This window comes from Lepisma saccharinum, chromosome 1 (genome assembly GCF_977018435.1).
Source record: "Lepisma saccharinum chromosome 1, izLepSacc3.1, whole genome shotgun sequence".
NCBI lineage: Eukaryota > Metazoa > Arthropoda > Insecta > Zygentoma > Lepismatidae > Lepisma > Lepisma saccharinum.
In genome coordinates, this window is record NC_139229.1 from 174,483,098 (window position 1) to 174,500,798 (window position 17,701).

At 37.1% G+C, this 17,701-nt stretch overlaps 1 protein-coding gene across 2 annotated transcripts in view; it reads left to right on the forward strand.

Moving 5' to 3' along the window:
* Positions 1–17,701, forward strand: part of LOC146004290 (methionine synthase reductase-like) — a 32,469-nt gene that overhangs the window by 910 nt on the left and 13,858 nt on the right. For both annotated transcript variants that reach the window (XM_083143013.1, XM_083143020.1), the window contains exons 2-7: positions 9,459–9,629; positions 9,934–10,081; positions 12,042–12,159; positions 13,024–13,456; positions 15,436–15,573; positions 16,927–17,169. In XM_083143013.1, coding sequence (XP_082999139.1) covers positions 9,483–9,629; positions 9,934–10,081; positions 12,042–12,159; positions 13,024–13,456; positions 15,436–15,573; positions 16,927–17,169 — 1,227 coding nt within the window. In that variant the 5' untranslated portion in view covers positions 9,459–9,482. The remainder of the gene's footprint in view (positions 1–9,458; positions 9,630–9,933; positions 10,082–12,041; positions 12,160–13,023; positions 13,457–15,435; positions 15,574–16,926; positions 17,170–17,701) is intronic.

The following is a 17,701-nucleotide window of genomic DNA, read 5'->3' on the forward strand; positions in this document are numbered from 1 at the left end:
ATGTGCTTCATCATCGAAAAATGTCCTCACTACGTTCAATCATTCATATCCGGACAACATCGGTTTTTCTCGATTTTCTCCTCCAGGAAATTTTTTCCTCGCCTTGGATTTACTTTGTTGAATTCCTTATAAAATAACCTTTCCAACGATATATGACACGTATTCCTTAGGAAAAGGACGTAAACTAGACTCTTACCAAAAATACCCATGAACTATGCACGCATAGCCCCACAAACCATGCATGGCAAGGTGAGGTTAGGTTCAGATAGGTTATGCAAACGGTAAAATTTTCGTATCCCCAAAACGTATTTCTTCAATTTTACAGGAGAAAGTACCTACCGAAATGGGTTTTTATACTTTAGGAAGGTCTTGGAAGTTTGTTTTCACCTCGTTGAAATTTTTTTGCCGATAAATCATGTAATTTTCAACATTAATGTCACTCCGTTGCACGAAAGCTGTTCCCTTGATGTCCGTCTACTACGTGAACCAAATATTTGCGATGTCACAACCGGTCAGTGTTTCCAAATGCGCGGTTTTATAACTGTGTAACAGTTCTAAAACGTAAATAAACGTGAGTTACTGTTCATCATTTCTGATTACGAACTTGCGACAACATGACGTGCACAGGATCAGTGGCGTGCTCAATGTGAGGTTGATGGGGGTTATAACCCCCCCCCCCCTTTCGCCCAGTATCTCTAAGGCTATTTATGAATGGTTCGTGGGGCTATTTATGAATGGTTTGTGGGGCTATCCGTGAATGGTTCGTGGGGCTATCCGTCAATGGTTCGTGGGGCTATTTATGAATGGTTTGTGAGGCTATCCGTCAATGGTTCGTGGGGCTATTTATGAATTGTTTGTGGGGTCATATATGAATGGTTCGTGGGGCTATCCGTGAATGGTTCGTAAAACAATTCTAATTTTGAAAAACAAATTTAACTATCTTTCCTAACCTAACCTTGCCGTGCATAGTTCGTGGGGCTATTTATGAATGGTTTGTGGGGCTATCCGTGAATGGTTCATGGGGCTATTTATGAATGGTTTGTTGGGCTATCCGTGAATGGTTCTTGGGGCTATCAGTGAATGGTTTGTGGGGCTATTTATGAATGGTTCTTAGGGTTTTCGAACCCGAAAAAAAAATTGATTTTGAATAACAAATTTAACTATGTTTCCTAACCTAACAGAACCTAACCTAACCTTGCCGTGCGTGGTTCGTGGGGCTAATATTTATGAATGGTTCGTGGGTCTATCTGTGCATGGTTCGTGGAGTTTTCGAACCTGGAATAAAATACAAAATCAGTAACACGAAAGTAGGTATTTTTCTATGAAGAATGTTGCAACACTGCATAACCACTGATCATGGACTACGCTAGTCAAGATTTCTCCGCCATATCGCGTGCAACGCAAGCGAAAGCGAACAAAATAAAAATACTCGATATTTCGAAAATTGAGATTATTTGCATGCAAAAAACGAAATGCGAAATAGAAGAATCCTTACGAATGCAGAATATGTAAGTATCAATGTGAAAAATACGAAAATAAGGGAATTAGAGACGTTTGGTGGTTACCGAAATTTTAATAAGCAAACATAGTTAAAATTGTCATCTTCTTGCTAAAAAAATGGCATGGTTGGAAACACTAACAGGGAGTTATGTCATCAAACGTTCGCAACATTTGGTTCACGTAGTGTAAGCAAATGAAAGCAATGGCAAATGTGCGTCGGAGAGAGATTTCTGTTGAAAAATACGTGATTTCCCGGTGAAATAGATTCCACGATGAAAGAAAATACCTCCACGAACTTCTAAATGCTACAGAAACACATTTTCGTAAGAATGTAAAAATGAAGAAATCCGTTGGGACCATACCGAAGTTTTACCTAAATATTACCTTACGCAAGTTTGCGTGATTGCCATGGACAATGCATTTTCTTTTGAAAAGCAACTTTAAGTACCGTAGACTAGTTGGAATTAATGTAGAAGTACATCAGAACCTTAGTAGAATGCATTTAAGGGGGAGAGGGATAATTTCCCCTAGTTTCTTCTCTCTTCGGTAGCTGCTGGGTACTAGTTCACTATGGGGGTGACACCTACAAATCACTTATTTCACACTTCTTTACATTGCTAACGTACGTACTATTTTGGAATGCAGAACATTTCCTAAGGTGAAGTAATGCATTTCTAAGATAATGTCTATTTCTTACATTTACGAGTACTTACTGTTACTTGTTATTTCCATTCTGCAACACATATTATGGCGATAGTGTACTGGTTCATCGCACGTTGTGAGAGTGTTTTGTCGGTTTATGCAGTGTTGCAACCTTGTTCACCGGAAAATACGTACTTTCGTGCCCGGATTTGAAATTATGCTAATACCTCGCAAACCATTGACATTAGCCTCACAAACCATTGATGTTAGCCCCACAAACCATTCACGTTATCCACAAAAACCATTCACGTTATCTACAAAAACCATTGACGTTAGCTCCACAAACCATTTTCCGTAAAGTTAGGTTAGGCAAGCATAGTTAAAAAAAAATTAAAAATACTCGACACGTCATGTTCTAGTGAAAACACGGTGATTTTGAAACACTAATTACGGGGTTTACGTCATCTAACACACGGAACATTGTGCTCTCGTGCAGAAAGCAAATGGCGGCAGCAGAAACAGCGTGCTGGACAGAGATTTTCACAGAAAATAACACGTATTCGCATTAAAATGGATCAAAACTACATTCACGAACTTCAACAACAATACAGAAAATATTTCCATAAGTACTTTCTCCTGTAAATTTGAAGAAATCCGTCACCCCCATAGTGAACTGTTACCAGCTGCAGATTACTGTTGCCAGCTTCGCTCTTTTGGAACCAGATCTGGCTCTTTCATGCAATTGTTTGGCTGTGAACTATGGCACCCTCCCCCTGTCCCACTATGATGCCATCACTGACTCCGCTTTACATAGACATCTTCTGTCATAAGTATACATTTTGCATGTAACGTCATATTGTTATATTGGGTGCGTCGCCCCACCCCATCTTACATCCCCAGCTACTTTTTTTTTATAGCACCTTGGCTGACATGAAGAGGACGTAATATTGTTATGCGGGACTGCTTTCTTTTCGATTTCATATGACCATCGCTGGATTATTGAGATTCGTGATGCTGCTGAATCTAGATGGTTGAAACTAAGAATAAATTGCTATCACTTAAAAGCTAACAGTATTAACAGCACCCCACCAACACCCCCACTCATTTGACACCTAAAATTACCCCAGGAGGCACTTTATTCAGTTTCGTAAATCTAGCTCCTTGAATGTTTTTACTCTGTTTACGGTGAAGTTTAGCTCTTTTATGTGCATCAAGTTTGGCAGCACTGCCAGGATGGCCGTAAGAGGGAAGGAGAAATACATTGCTCTTATGAAAGTATTATTTTATTTGTTCTCTTGGGAATATCAATCTTCCGATGGCATAGAAAAATATATCAATGGAAAAAGGACAGACTGAAGTAGTAATTGACAGACTAGCTGTAACTTTATGAAGTTGATTCCCCATAAGGAATACATGGGTTTCTGAAAATTATTTTTCATCATATTTTTCAAACATCAGCACATTGGCTGACGTGAAGAGGACGTAATATTGTTATCCGGGACTACTTTATTTTTGATTTCATATGACCATCGCTGGATTATTGAGATTCGTGATGCTGCTGAATCTAGATGGTTAAAACTAAGAATAAATTGCTATCACTTTAAAGCTAACAGTATTAACAACACCCCACCAACACCCCACTCATTTGACACCTAAAATTACCCCAGGAGGCACTTTATCCATTTTCGTAAATCTAGCTCCTTGAATGTTTTTACTCTGTTTACGGTGAAGTTTAGCTCTTTTATGTACATCAGGTTTGGCAGCACTGCCAGGATGGCCGTAAGAGGGAAGGAGAAATACATTGCTCTTATGAAAGTATTATTTTATTTGTTCTCTTGGGAATATCAATCTTCCGATGGCATAGAAAAATATATCAATGGAAAAAGGACAGACTGAAGTAGTAATTGACAGACTAGCTGTAACTTTATGAAGTTGATTCCCCATAAGGAATACATGGGTTTCTGAAAATTATTTTTCATCATATTTTTCAAACATCAGCACATTGGCTGACGTGAAGAGGACGTAATATTGTTATCCGGGACTACTTTATTTTTGATTTCATATGACCATCGCTGGATTATTGAGATTCGTGATGCTGCTGAATCTAGATGGTTAAAACTAAGAATAAATTGCTATCACTTTAAAGCTAACAGTATTAACAACACCCCACCAACACCCCACTCATTTGACACCTAAAATTACCCCAGGAGGCACTTTATCCATTTTCGTAAATCTAGCTCCTTGAATGTTTTTACTCTGTTTACGGTGAAGTTTAGCTCTTTTATGTACATCAGGTTTGGCAGCACTGCCAGGATGGCCGTAAGAGGGAAGGAGAAATACATTGCTCTTATGAAAGTATTATTTTATTTGTTCTCTTGGGAATATCAATCTTCCGATGGCATAGAAAAATATTTCAACGGAAAAAGGACAGACTGAAGTAGTAATTGACAGACAGAAATTTCGAAACTTCCATTTGATTAGCCATAACTTTAAGTTGAAGTTAATTCCCCATAAGGAATACATGGGTTTCTGAAAATTCTTTTTCATCATATTTTTCACACATCGTATCTACCTTAATAATCAACTTTAAAGAACACTCACTTGCAACATGTGGAGAAATTCATACTCTATTGAACACCAGCTTTTTTCCACAGTGCCACTGGCCATTCGGAGGATATTGAAATAAATGCACAACTGGTGCGAAATTGTCCCTCATCCCCTTAATTAACTAACTCTCTAGTCTTCTTAAACCCGAAGGTTCATGGTTGCAGCAACAAACACAGGTCTTCCATCTGTCCCTATCCTGAGCAAGATCTATATACTCTTTTCCATCCCTACCGATTTCCTTTAGGTCCATCTCAACTTTATCCCTCCATTTTCGTCTTGGCCTTCCTACAGGTCTCTTTCCATCAGGTTTCCCAACAAGAAACTCTTCTTTCCTCTCCCATTCGTGCCACATGGCTTGCCTAGTGACGATGCTACAGGGAGGGCGGGCGCCCCCCAGTCAGATACTTCACCCCCCCCCCCCCTAACTGAAGTTAATGAAATATCAAATAATAAGAAAGTTCATTTCTAAGAGTATGACGAATTTCACCTTTTCTAAGTGGTGTATTCTGCATGATATCACTTTTCCTGATACCAACATAACTAACAAATATTAATTTGTTTTAGTATATATACGGTATGTGTGTGTAACTTACGTTCAAGATTCAAGCGCCGACCTGGACATAGGCGATTTCTCATTCGTTTACTATGTGCTGTAATCGTCCGATTAACCTAAGTTTTAACGAGTTTTAAGAACTGGAAATTATTCTAATCATGGGTCGTTAGTGACGATGCTAATTAGTAAAAGACATTGAAATTGAAAGGTGATTCAAGATTTGGTTAGTTGGTTGGTTTAGTGTTTGAGGCCCACTTTATACAGTGTAAGGCTAATCGGGACTGGACCTACAGTTTAAAGTGTCCCCACCGGGTATCGAACCCGGGACCAAAGTTGATCCAAGAAAACCGACACTACATGTCAGTTCTTGTGGATGCGTTGTGGGTTCTTACTATCAGGGACTTGATTTTCGAGATGATGAGTCTGAGGGAATTTCTTCGATACTCTTGAAGTTAATTTCAAAATGAGGGGATATTATTTGGAAAGTATTGACCTTGAACCTTAAAATGCAAATTACACTCAAAATTTGATTCAAAACAACTTAATCTGTGTAATGTCCACACTTATTCTCAGCAAAATAAGCCAGGGAGTGGATCAGGTGAAAGTGTTTGCACTGATGGCAGATGAAACAAAAGACATTGCGAGAAAGGAACAGGACAGATGTTTGTATTGCGGGCAGTTAAAAGAACGCTTTTTAGGATTTGTCATTCTTCAATCATTAGATGCGGTTTCGCTCTTTCTCGTAAATACCAAAATCGAAGAACTTCTTCCCAAGAACTCCATATGTGCCTGTAATTGTGTAACAGAAACATACGTTGGAGTGGTAGAGTGAGGGTCAGATTATTTCTTGAATTATGAGATAACTGTAACCTTTTGCACATTTTTATTCCTGTGATAAGGTTTCCCTGAAAGGTCAAATGCAGATTTTGCCAAAAACTCTTCAGCGTTACGAAAATGGGACAAAGGACTCCACTTAATGGTTTTCTTCGAAATCCTAGGAAAGTATAAATTGATATTTCACAAGGTTCACACTAGTTGTATTCGCTGTAACACTTCAAGTTCCCAATGCAGCGTGTGAAAGAACCTTTTCGTGTTTGAAACCGTTAGAAAGCTTTGCTCGAAACAGGATGCTGGATACCAGCTGCCTCATTTGGCTGTTTTTGGTATTGAGAAGAAACTCTTCGAAACATTTTTTTCGGCATTTATATTATTATCTTATAACTTGAATATTTATATCAGTAGTTTTATTTCAAGAAAGACGATGAATTATAATATTATAAATGTCTTCTAATACGGAAATAGGCCACTAGAAACAATGCAACTTGCGGCAGTTCCCACGAATAAAAAGAAGAATTAATGCTTTTCTTAAAGCGGATCACATGGAGATAAACTCGTAATCAAGAAGTAAATTTAGGTAAACATTCACTCGGAATAAAAGACCAGCACAAAACACCATACATGAATATAATGATAATAATAATTATTATTATAAGCATTATTATATGTTTATATATATATATATATATATATATATATATATATATATATATATATATATATATAATGTTTTTAGGCATATTATAATGTGACTGCCCCCCAATAATATTTTGTTGCCCCCCTTCTGCCCCCCCCCCCCAAAGGTCATTTTTCTCTGGCACCGTCACTGGGCCTGCCCACCTAAGTCGTCTTGATTTAATCATTCTAATAATATCTGGACATGAATACAAATTATGTACTTCTAAATTATGTAACCTTCTCCACTCACCTGTCTCCTCCTCCTTTTTACGTCCAAATATTTTCCTAAGGATCTCATTTTCAAGTACTCTCAATTTATGTTCCTCTTTCAATGTAAGGGACCCAGTTTCGCATCCATATCATAATATAGGCAAAATTACTGTTTTGTATATTTTAACTTTTAGTTCCTTAGATATTAAACGAGAAAAAGTAACTTGCATTTCCTGAATTAAGCCTGTTTTTTATTTCCTCTTTAATATCATTTTCATTTGTTAGTATTACTCCTAAGTATTTGAATTTGGAAACTGGTTCAAACGAGTTGTTATCAATAATTAGATTTTGATTATTACCTAACACTTGGTTTCAGCCTGTAAGCATATATTTAGTTTTCTCTTTGCTAACTTCCAAACCTATCTCTTTAGCTGCTTTGAAAAATATTTTTTTGCATTATTCTTAATTGTATTGTTATCATCCCCTAATAAGTCTACACTATGTTGCCATTCGTCACCGGACACCCCATACCAGTATGTTAATCCAGTTGCAGCACCACATCAGTATCGTGTAGGACCACCTTTCGCCACAATGACGTCCACAACCCTTCGAGGAAGTTTTTCCACCAATTTGCCATACGTGTCGACGGGAATCTTTCCCCATTCCTCCTGCAAAGCGGGAAACAGCTCAGTGGTGTTTTTTGGGCAGCATGGCCTGGCTCTCAAGCGGCACTCCGACTCATCCCAAAGGTGTTCACTGAGATTGATATCTGGACTTTGGGCTAGTCAATCAAGTTTTTGCACACCCATGTCCTCGCACTATGTGTTGATAATGCCTGCCGTATGACATGGAGCATTGTCGTGCTGAAACAGGTATGGGCCAATACCGAATTCTTCCCACAATGTCGGTAGCGCAGTATTGTCCAGAACTTTTTGGTACGCATCGGCATTCATGTTTCCCAGAACTAAAACAAGATGACCAAGACCATACCACGAAAAGCAGGACCACACCATGATGCCACCTCCGCCAAATTTCCCTGTGGGTACAATACAGTCCTGTAATACAGTCCGTTCACCGGGCATACGCCACACCCACACACGTTCATCGGACTGCCACATCTGGTAGCCGATTCATCACTCCATAGGACGGATTTCCATTTTTAGAGAGTCCAATGGCGGGATTCCTTGTACCACTGTAACCGACTGGTCACATTGCGGGCTGTGATATGTGGCTTGTGAACTGCTGCGCAACCATGAAAACCAAGTGCGACGATCTCCCGGCAGACAGTACGATCACTTGCAACACTACTGGAAGCCGATTAAAACTCCTGTGCCACCATCTGTAACGACACCTTCCGGTTTGACTTCACCACATGTTTCAAGCATCGACGGTCACAATCTGTTAATATTTTCGGTTTACTGGGTCTGGGTCGGCATGTCATGACCCCCTCTCGCTTCCACTTCACGATAACATCACTCACTGTCGACCGGGGTATCTGAAATTTGTTGGAAATCTCACGGGTCAAATGCCCAAACCTGTGGGCTCCAATGATCATCCCTCTTTCCGCCTCACTCAGTTCGCATCGTCTGTCCATATTGACTGCTGTAGCTGGTATGTGTGTATTCTCAATCGGCAATGCCTTTTATAGGTTGTATGACGTGTACAGACGATTCTAAGCACTTTTGAGGTGTGTCCGGTGACGAATGGCAACATAGTGTATATCATCTGCATATGCTAACAACTGAGTCACACCGTTTAATTTTAGTCCTTCTTTAGTTTATTTTACCTTCCTAACAGCATATTCTAAGGCAAAATTAAAGAGCAATGGAGATAATGCATCTCCTTGTTTTATCCCATCATGAATTGTAAATTTGTGAGACACATTAATACCCACACAAATTTTACTTTCTGTTTCACTGGTGCATACTTTTATCATATTAACAAGCTTCTTAGGTATTCCAAACTCGACTAATATATTATATAATTTCTCTCTTTTGATTGAATCATATACTTTTTGAAATCAATGAATAGCTGATGGACACTTTGATTATATTCCCACTTTTTCTCAAGTGTCTGTAGAATGCATTTAGGGACTTCATTGTAAAGCTAACAGAACCAAGCCTGGCCTGTCTAACATAACTACAAAAGCATATATTGAACAATATCTTAAGTAATCGCTAAAACTCTGCAGTATGTGTTAACAGACATACATCGAAATCGAACCATGTTAAAATTGCATTTGCAGCGTGATGAAATCACAATAAAACAAAAGGAATTTGTGCCCATTGAAGTTGTGTACATGATTGAGTTTGTATGCATTGGTAGTAAGCGATTTGGGTTTGTCTCATGTGCTTAATATTAAGTCTCATATTACTTGTAAGATACAGTATGTTCAGGTGGTATTAATTTATGTTTTCAATTTTTTTTTTAGTGACTATTTGTTTCTGATCATATAATGCCAGAAGGGGCTTGGTCAAGATTTTTGCTTCTGTATGGTTCACAGTTAGGTCAAGCTAAGTCAATTGCAGAAGAGCTACAAGATCAATCTACAAATAATGGATTTAGTGCTGATTTGAAATGTCTGGATCGTGTAAATAAAGAGGTAAGATATTTCCTTTAAAAAGTGTATTTTTTTGTGACAAAGTTGCAGCACTTTTTGATGTGGCTTTCATCAGGCTAAATGCTGCTGATATCTAATACTCAAGAATGTATCTCACACATGCATAAAATAAAGACAAGAGGAACTTAATTTGACAAGTTCTGATCCTACCATTGTGTATGTTGCGTCAGTCATCTTATAAATATAGCCATATTCTTGTTTTTAGTCAGTGTCCTCCTCTATTTGTGATATATCAGTCAAAGTGTATGGGAAGTATTTAAAGTGTACCATTCCATCTTTGTTTCAGTTTAATCTTCTTGAAGAAAGCTGTGTTGTCCTAATTACATCCACCACTGGTGAAGGGGAACCACCAGAAAATGCTGCAAAATTTTGTAGGTGGTTAAAGAAGCTTCATCCACCAGACTACTTGGCTCACTTGCGTTATACAATTCTAGGTTGGTAGAACCATTTGCAAAGTTTGTGATTTAGCATGGCTATTACATGTGACTCGTCAACTACCCCCCCCCTTTTTTTTTCATTCTAACACTAGGACATACATTTCCTAATTTCTGTGCATGTGTGTATTCTGATATAAGTCTTGAATGCTTTGGAGCAAAACCCTCTTCCCACATTTACACGGACTGTTACTTCATTATTAGTAGTATTATTGTCTACTATGGTGTTGTAGGTGCCTTACAACACCTTTCCAGATTATGGCACTTCTAAATTACTACAAAAAGTTGGCCATCAGGTGCAACTGTAAATCTCTTAAATCTATGCATCATTTATATTGAATATTAATCATGTGTATGTGTGTATTTTGTGGTATCACCCCACGTTATTCACCTCTATTTTTATGAACAATCACTGCTTTTTTCCAGTATTCTGTTTCTGATAATTAGAGACTGGATTTTAAAGGGAAAAATTTTCCTCTAAAAAGGACAAGAAAAGGGAAAATTATTGCCAAAAAATGGGGGGAAAAGGACTAGTGTTTTGCACTCCACTAAAAATACTTTTTTAAATGAAAGCACATATTCACATATAAAATGGGATACATTAAATTTCATATTAATGTATACCTTTTTATGTATAAATGGTATATATTGTATATAATATTTTTAGTGGAGTACAAAAAAACTATATAGTTCTTTTTCATTTCTTTTTTTGAAGGTAAAGTACAGCGAAATAATCTTACTTTCCATTTCGATGAAATGTTCCTTGAAACAGCTTATCACATTCCATAGCTTGCTGCCACTTGTACCTGGCTTCACATTTCACTGACACTCAATACTGTCATCATTGTCACACAGTTAAGTTAAAACTATTTGAAAAAAATTCATAATATCTTCGCTAATACTGGGTGAAGCATTTAACTGTTCTAATTAGTGTCTCCTATTTTTTAATTTACTCCCACAATTGTTTCCAGTATTCTAAAGCACTTCCTATTAATTCCATAAAAAGTGCAAAAAAATCATTAAACATTTGGAACTGTTGCTTATTTAATCTATGGCTGCTGAAGAAAACTATGCAACCTTGCAGCTGTGTAATCTAAGGTGAAAGTCTCTGTCCCAATTTTTGAAAGAAAATGTAAAATGGGGTTACAAAGTGTCCCTTTTTTGTAACAATAAATTACTACAACAATACACTTTCTCTATTACTATGAAACTAGGCATAGTAACATTCAGTCATTCACACCTGACTACAGCACTGTTTATACTAAGAGGTCTACACCACTGTGTAGACCAAAATGTCCCATTTTGTTGTTTTAAAAATCTGGTCATCTTAGTGTAAGCTGATCACATCTGCTCCCTTCATGGCCAATCATAACAACTTCAATTTCATTAACTTCTGCCACTTTAAAACTTCTATGTTATTGGTTGAAATGTTTCAACAGATAATAAACATCCCCCAACTTCCAAAACATCCTGGTCCATCATGCCCCACCAACTCACAATCAACTTCCCCTCACCCCCAAATGCAACTGCCCAAGGTGCAAGACCTGTCCCATTTTTGTCACTTCCCACACCCTCCAGATCCATGGGCATCGGGAAGGGGGGGCCGTGGTCCTACCCCTGTAAAATGAAAGTCAACAAAAAATTATATATTTCACACATATAATTTCATTTGAGCCACAATAATATGTGTTAATTATTGCATGAATATGGTAAATTCAAATTTAAGCAATGTTTTTGGAAAAATGTGCCTTGTTTGCCCCCACCCCCCTGGTAAAAATCCTGCGAACGTTCATGTCCAGATCCACACTTTTTTAAAAATATAATTTACCAGTTGTTTTGTGTTCAGTTGATGTGCATTATACTGTTGATGTGTGCATGGAAATGTAACTTTTTTTTGCTGCATTTCATGAAGAAATTGCATGTATGTGCATGTAAAACTTATGTCAAATGTTCATTGCAGGCTTAGGTGATACTAATTACACTAACTTTTGTAACTGTGGCAAAACTTTCAATCGCCGTTTAGAAGAATTGGGAGCAAAACAGTTCTATCCTCCAGGCTGGGCAGATGATGGTGTAGGGTAAGTTTTACTCCTGAATACTTTGAGAGAATGATGAGTGAGCATTTTGCACAGTATAGTTAACATATTCTGTCTATCAACCGCTTGCATCTGTGATGTTTTTTTGTGTCCCATCCTTCTCTAAGTGTATTTATTCCATTTTGCAGTGAATTTGATAAAAGGTAAAGCTTTCCATTACACATTACAACAAGCCATGGAGGTAGGGCCTTAACACATTCACAATATCTATATATGGTGTATAATAGTCACAATGGCTGACAAAGTTACTCCAGGTCATTCCCAGCAGTTACTCTCCCAGGATGATATTCAGCTTTGTCTAGAGGAGGTTGTGAATGATTCTGGGTTTGAACTGAATTAAGAGAATGTAGAACTCATGTCATTCACTGAATATTTAGAAAAATAGAGATAATGAACAGATTTTTTTAGAGATTTTTTAATACTTTGTGACAACACTGAGCCTTGAAGAAAATTACATACAGTTTCTGTAAGTTATATTTTACACAATAGTATTTTGTATTCGTATACAAAATTTTAGATCGGTATAGTATGTAGTGACAAAGAAATGTAGAGAATGAACAAATAAAATATTTTTCTTTTTTATAGATTTTTAGAAATTTTTGGGTGGCAACAGTGACACTTGAAAAAATTACATTACATTTCTGCAAGTTATATTGTAAACTGTAGTATTTTGAATTCATTCACAAAATTTGATGTCTGTACAGTATATAGTAACACAGTAATTACATTGGCTGTGATATTTTCATTTCTGTGCATACACACTGAAAGATTTAAATACACCACTGTATCCTTCCATGTTACTGCGTGTGTACTTTATTCAAGGTGTGGATTTTTTTTACTTTTTAGGCTGGAATTAGTCATTGAGCCCTGGATTGAAGGTTTGTGGCCTGCCTTGAAGCTGTATTTCAGCTCAGTTCCGAATACTGTGTTTTGTACACAAATAGACAGTGGATGCTCTGTCAATGAACGAAGCAACAAGAGAGTGTGTCAGAATAGAATCCTGCAAAATATGGATCAGAAAGGCTCTCCAGAACTTCACCTAAGGACAGGTGGTGGTGATGATGTACAGGTGAAGGATTTGAAGTACAGTGTGCAAGATTCTGCTAATGAGACGAGAACAATAAACCATAGCAGAAGTGAGTTTTCTAATAGTGAAAATGTTGATGGTGTCAATGTAGTTGCTAGTTTAAGAACTTCTTCATTATCATCGGAAACATTGACTTTACCATCAGTCCCTCCAGAATTTTTGCAAGTAGAATTCAATTCTAATATCCAAGTTGTAAGTATTTTTGTGCTTTCTGCTAATATTTCTGTAATGCATGTTTTCTGTAATGTTTCTTGCATAACTGTCATGCAGGCTCATATTAGCTGGTCACAGTAGATTTGTTAGTATTTTGCAAATTTTCATTATGATGACAAATAAGGCACATAGTTTTCATTGTCATTGAAGTAAATGCAGAAATTAAAATGGAGTGTTTTGCCAGATTCATGGAATGGGTGACTGGCACGAGTGAAGATCCAGCCATTTTAGAAACATTTATCTCTGCAAACAATAAAATATAGTTTGAGTTTTTGCTTTCAGTCCACTTTATGTATAGATAGGCCTACAGTTCAAAGTGGGATCCAAACCACAATGCGACTCCAAACCCAGAATTCCTTTATTACAAGGCAACAACATTAACACTATGCCATGGAGGAGGCCTAATACAGCAAAGTTAATGGTGAGGAATTATCCTGCACTGTAACCATGCAGTCTAAGGCATCAGGCTTTGAGCTCAGGCTACAGGACATCTGCTTGTTGTAGTCTCCTCAAGGGGGGAAGGGGGCTTTACCTCTTTCCTCCAGAGATTTGGCCATTGTATGGGACTGGTGGCCACCCACCTTTATGGGGAAATTAGGGTGCTATGAATGATAACATAATGCGGTCATGGGAACCTACAGCAAAGACTGAAAGTTCATCGTGCCTACTACACGTGACTGGTTGAATGATTACCCATCTCTGCTAAGGCATGTGGATGTGATGCTAGCAGTCTGTAGGTAGGCCCTGGCCGTCAAGAGCCATGGGTTATTGTTAATGTTGAGGAAATAAACTCTACCAGAGAAGGAACATTCTTTGGTATTTAAGTTGGCTGGCTACCACTTAATGCACCTAATGTTTGAGTGAACTTGAGCTACTTCACTGTGGACTGATTTAATTTCAAATTGAATAGCTAGTAGGGATGTGACGAAGCTGAAAATTTACCGATGCACTCACCGATAATTTTTGGAACCGATACCGATGCCGATATTTAACCGATTCCAATACGTAAGATTATTAAACAGAAATAGGATGTTATTTTCAGCATGACAAAAATAAATTTGCTATGAACATTCCTATTGCATATCATATGTATATACATATATATTCTCAAGAGATGCGAATGTACATTTACATCTACAAAATGTTATGTGAACTTTTAAGAAGAACATGGATTCTCAAGAGATTAAACATTAGTACACAAGCAGTTCTTTGAAATGCAAAATGAATTCCTGTTGTGCCAGATTCAACTTCAGAAACACGAGATTTGGAAGCACTTCAGGAAGTAACCTACTTCTTCTATTATCTCAAATCTGTTCAGCAACACTGAACACTCAATCACTAAATTCTGATGCAGCAGGTATGCCCAAGTATTTTCTCAAGACTTGCTTCAGGTTTGAATATTCATTTTTGAATTTCCAATACAACAGCAGATCCTGGTTCAGCAATGTACTGTTTTATTTCCGATTTATAGTTAGGTTGATCCTCTGAATGAGTTTGCAGTAATTTTATTACAAAAACTGTATGATAATGACGAATCGTAACCAAATTTTCAATAAATCTTTCAAAACTAGAATATAAAACTTATTAAAAGGTAAAAACTCTAGTATAATCTGTACTGGTTTAAATATCGGATTTTTGCCGATTCCAATACCGTTGCCGATGTGTCAATTTCGGCCGATTTTCATACATCTGTAATCGGCTTCGGCACATCCCTAATATCGAGCATAGTGAAAGCTCCATTTTTAGTGTCTTAACCATATACCTTATAAGTGAAAGCAACAGGTTGTTAAGAATAATAAGGTGCACTTTTTTATTGTGTGATTTTATCATTCATTTTTACTTCTGTCTCTACAACTAACAATGCCTAGTTTCTCCTCACATTGCATCTGAATGATGGCAATGTTTAGTCTTTCTGGTTCAAATTTTATTTGAATTAACATTTTTTGTTCTTTATGCAGGTTTTGGACAAATTGCAAAATGACTGTCCACTTCCCTTCGCAGCAGGTGAAGTATTTGAATCATCCATCATAGGCTGTAAGAGTTTGACAGGTGGAAATGATGTCCCAACTGTTCTGGATGTGTGTTTTAATGTGGAGGTGAGAAATATTACATTCAGTTATAGTATTTAATTTAATATATGCCCTTTAACCCTTAAATGTCACATTTTCCACAATACTAGTCTCAATGTCAAGGCTATTTTCAGTGTGAAATTTCAGCTTAAGTGCTGTTCTAAGTAATTTTATATCTTGGAGATCATGGTAGTAGTGTCATGAATGGTGCCTTGTTTTGTTCATTGTTGATCAAGTTATATCATCATGCTGATTATAGACAAATATGTGTTAATAATTAGAAGAAGATTGAATATAAGAATAAACCTTTTTCAGTAAAAACTAAGTTTGCCCTACTACCTTGAGGTAAAGCTTAGACTTAAGGTTGGAAATGGTACCAACGTATCACACAGTATATTTGGTTTAGGTAAATTTTCCAAATATACAGTGCATGAGCCTTGGTTCTGATTTTACAGAGACCTGTCTGGTTCTCTGTATCATCTCGGAGGGTCTCCTATTACATTGTGTGACTACACCCAATAAAATTGTTTATGACACACCACGTAACTCATGAATGAATACAAACGTGAATGTCTGAAAACATTAATTGAGCCACAATCTGATCTCAGAGTTTCATGTACATAATTGTCAATTTTCAGATTTTTCTAATTGGCCAAAAGAATGTTTTTATCAATTTTGTGAAATAACATTTTTCTTAGTTTTCAGTAGAGTGGCACTGTGCGTTGATTTGGCATCACTGTACATGCTGTTGCTACCCGACATCTGACAGCCCATATCTTCAACGGTTCAACACACATTGCTGCTATTGCAATCCAATACTAAGAAAAAGTTGTTTACAAAATTTATTTTGGCCAAATTGAAAAATCTGTAAATTGATAGGTGTAATTAAAACCTTTCTACCTGCACCGTATTTAAATTGCATCATGATCGGACCACAAGTTTTTTTTGTTTATAGAATTTGAGAGAGAGTGGTATTTGGAAAACACCCCAAAAGAAGGCCCTCTTTTTATCATGACAATAAAAGATTTAAGGCATTCTCGCAAAAAAATGGTTACCATAGATTAACGCAGAATTAAATAAGCTAAATTTTGATGTAACTCGTTTTTATGTATGTCTACTGTTTAATTTTTAATTGGAGTACAAACTTATATATCCATAATTTTAATTCGATAGTAGGTATTTCTGAATATCTTAGCAGTCTGTATTTTCTAGTAAGATGAGCAGAGAAGCCTAAAATATTTCACTAAACTAGTTGTTTATCAGTCCCCCCATATCCTACTATTTCATATTATTAGTTTACAAAGTTAATTGCATGCATGTAATTGTATGTGAATGATTTAATGCAGCAATTTTTTTATTTATTTATTTATTTATTTATAGGATTGTGGTTTTGAATATTCACCTGGTGATACAGTTGGCATTGTGTGTCCCAATGATTTGTCTGAAATTGAAAGAATATTAACGTATCTTGAACTAATGGAGAAGATGGACACTGTATCCATCCTAAGTGTGAAGAAGGAAACAACAAAGAGAAATGCCTCAGTTCCAGCCCATCTGCCTCGAGAAGCTACTCTCAAGCACTGGCTGAGCACATGTGTGGAAATACGCAACACTCCCAAAAAGGTATTTGTAAATTCAATTCCTGTGGTTACAAAATATGCATCATGAAATTTATAACAAATAATAACACCTCTTCCCTATCCCCTTTACAACAGAAGGGAAAACACAATTACATTAAGTTCAATTAAATCTATCTTTGTACTTTTCAATTCCTCCCCTCTTAGCAACAATGGAATGATGCTAGAGACTGTGGACAGATCATCATTCATCATCATTGTTGTGTGTGTGTGTGTGGTTGGTGTGAATGCATGTGTAAGCAGAAATATGAACGAGCATATGCATAGGTGGAATATGCATCCAAGCATAAACTACTCACGAGGAACTAAAACAAAGACATACGAGGGACGTTCATTAAAGATTTCCCCTGAACCAGTTCCCATGGACGGAGATAAACGAAAATTGGTACAGACATTAGTCCTTCTCTACATAGGAACCACCAATAGCCACACACTTTTCCTATCACTTTATTTATCCGTGGAGACCTTGTTTGTAGAAGTCTGCAGTTTGCTCCAGAAGTCATGACTTGACCTCAGAA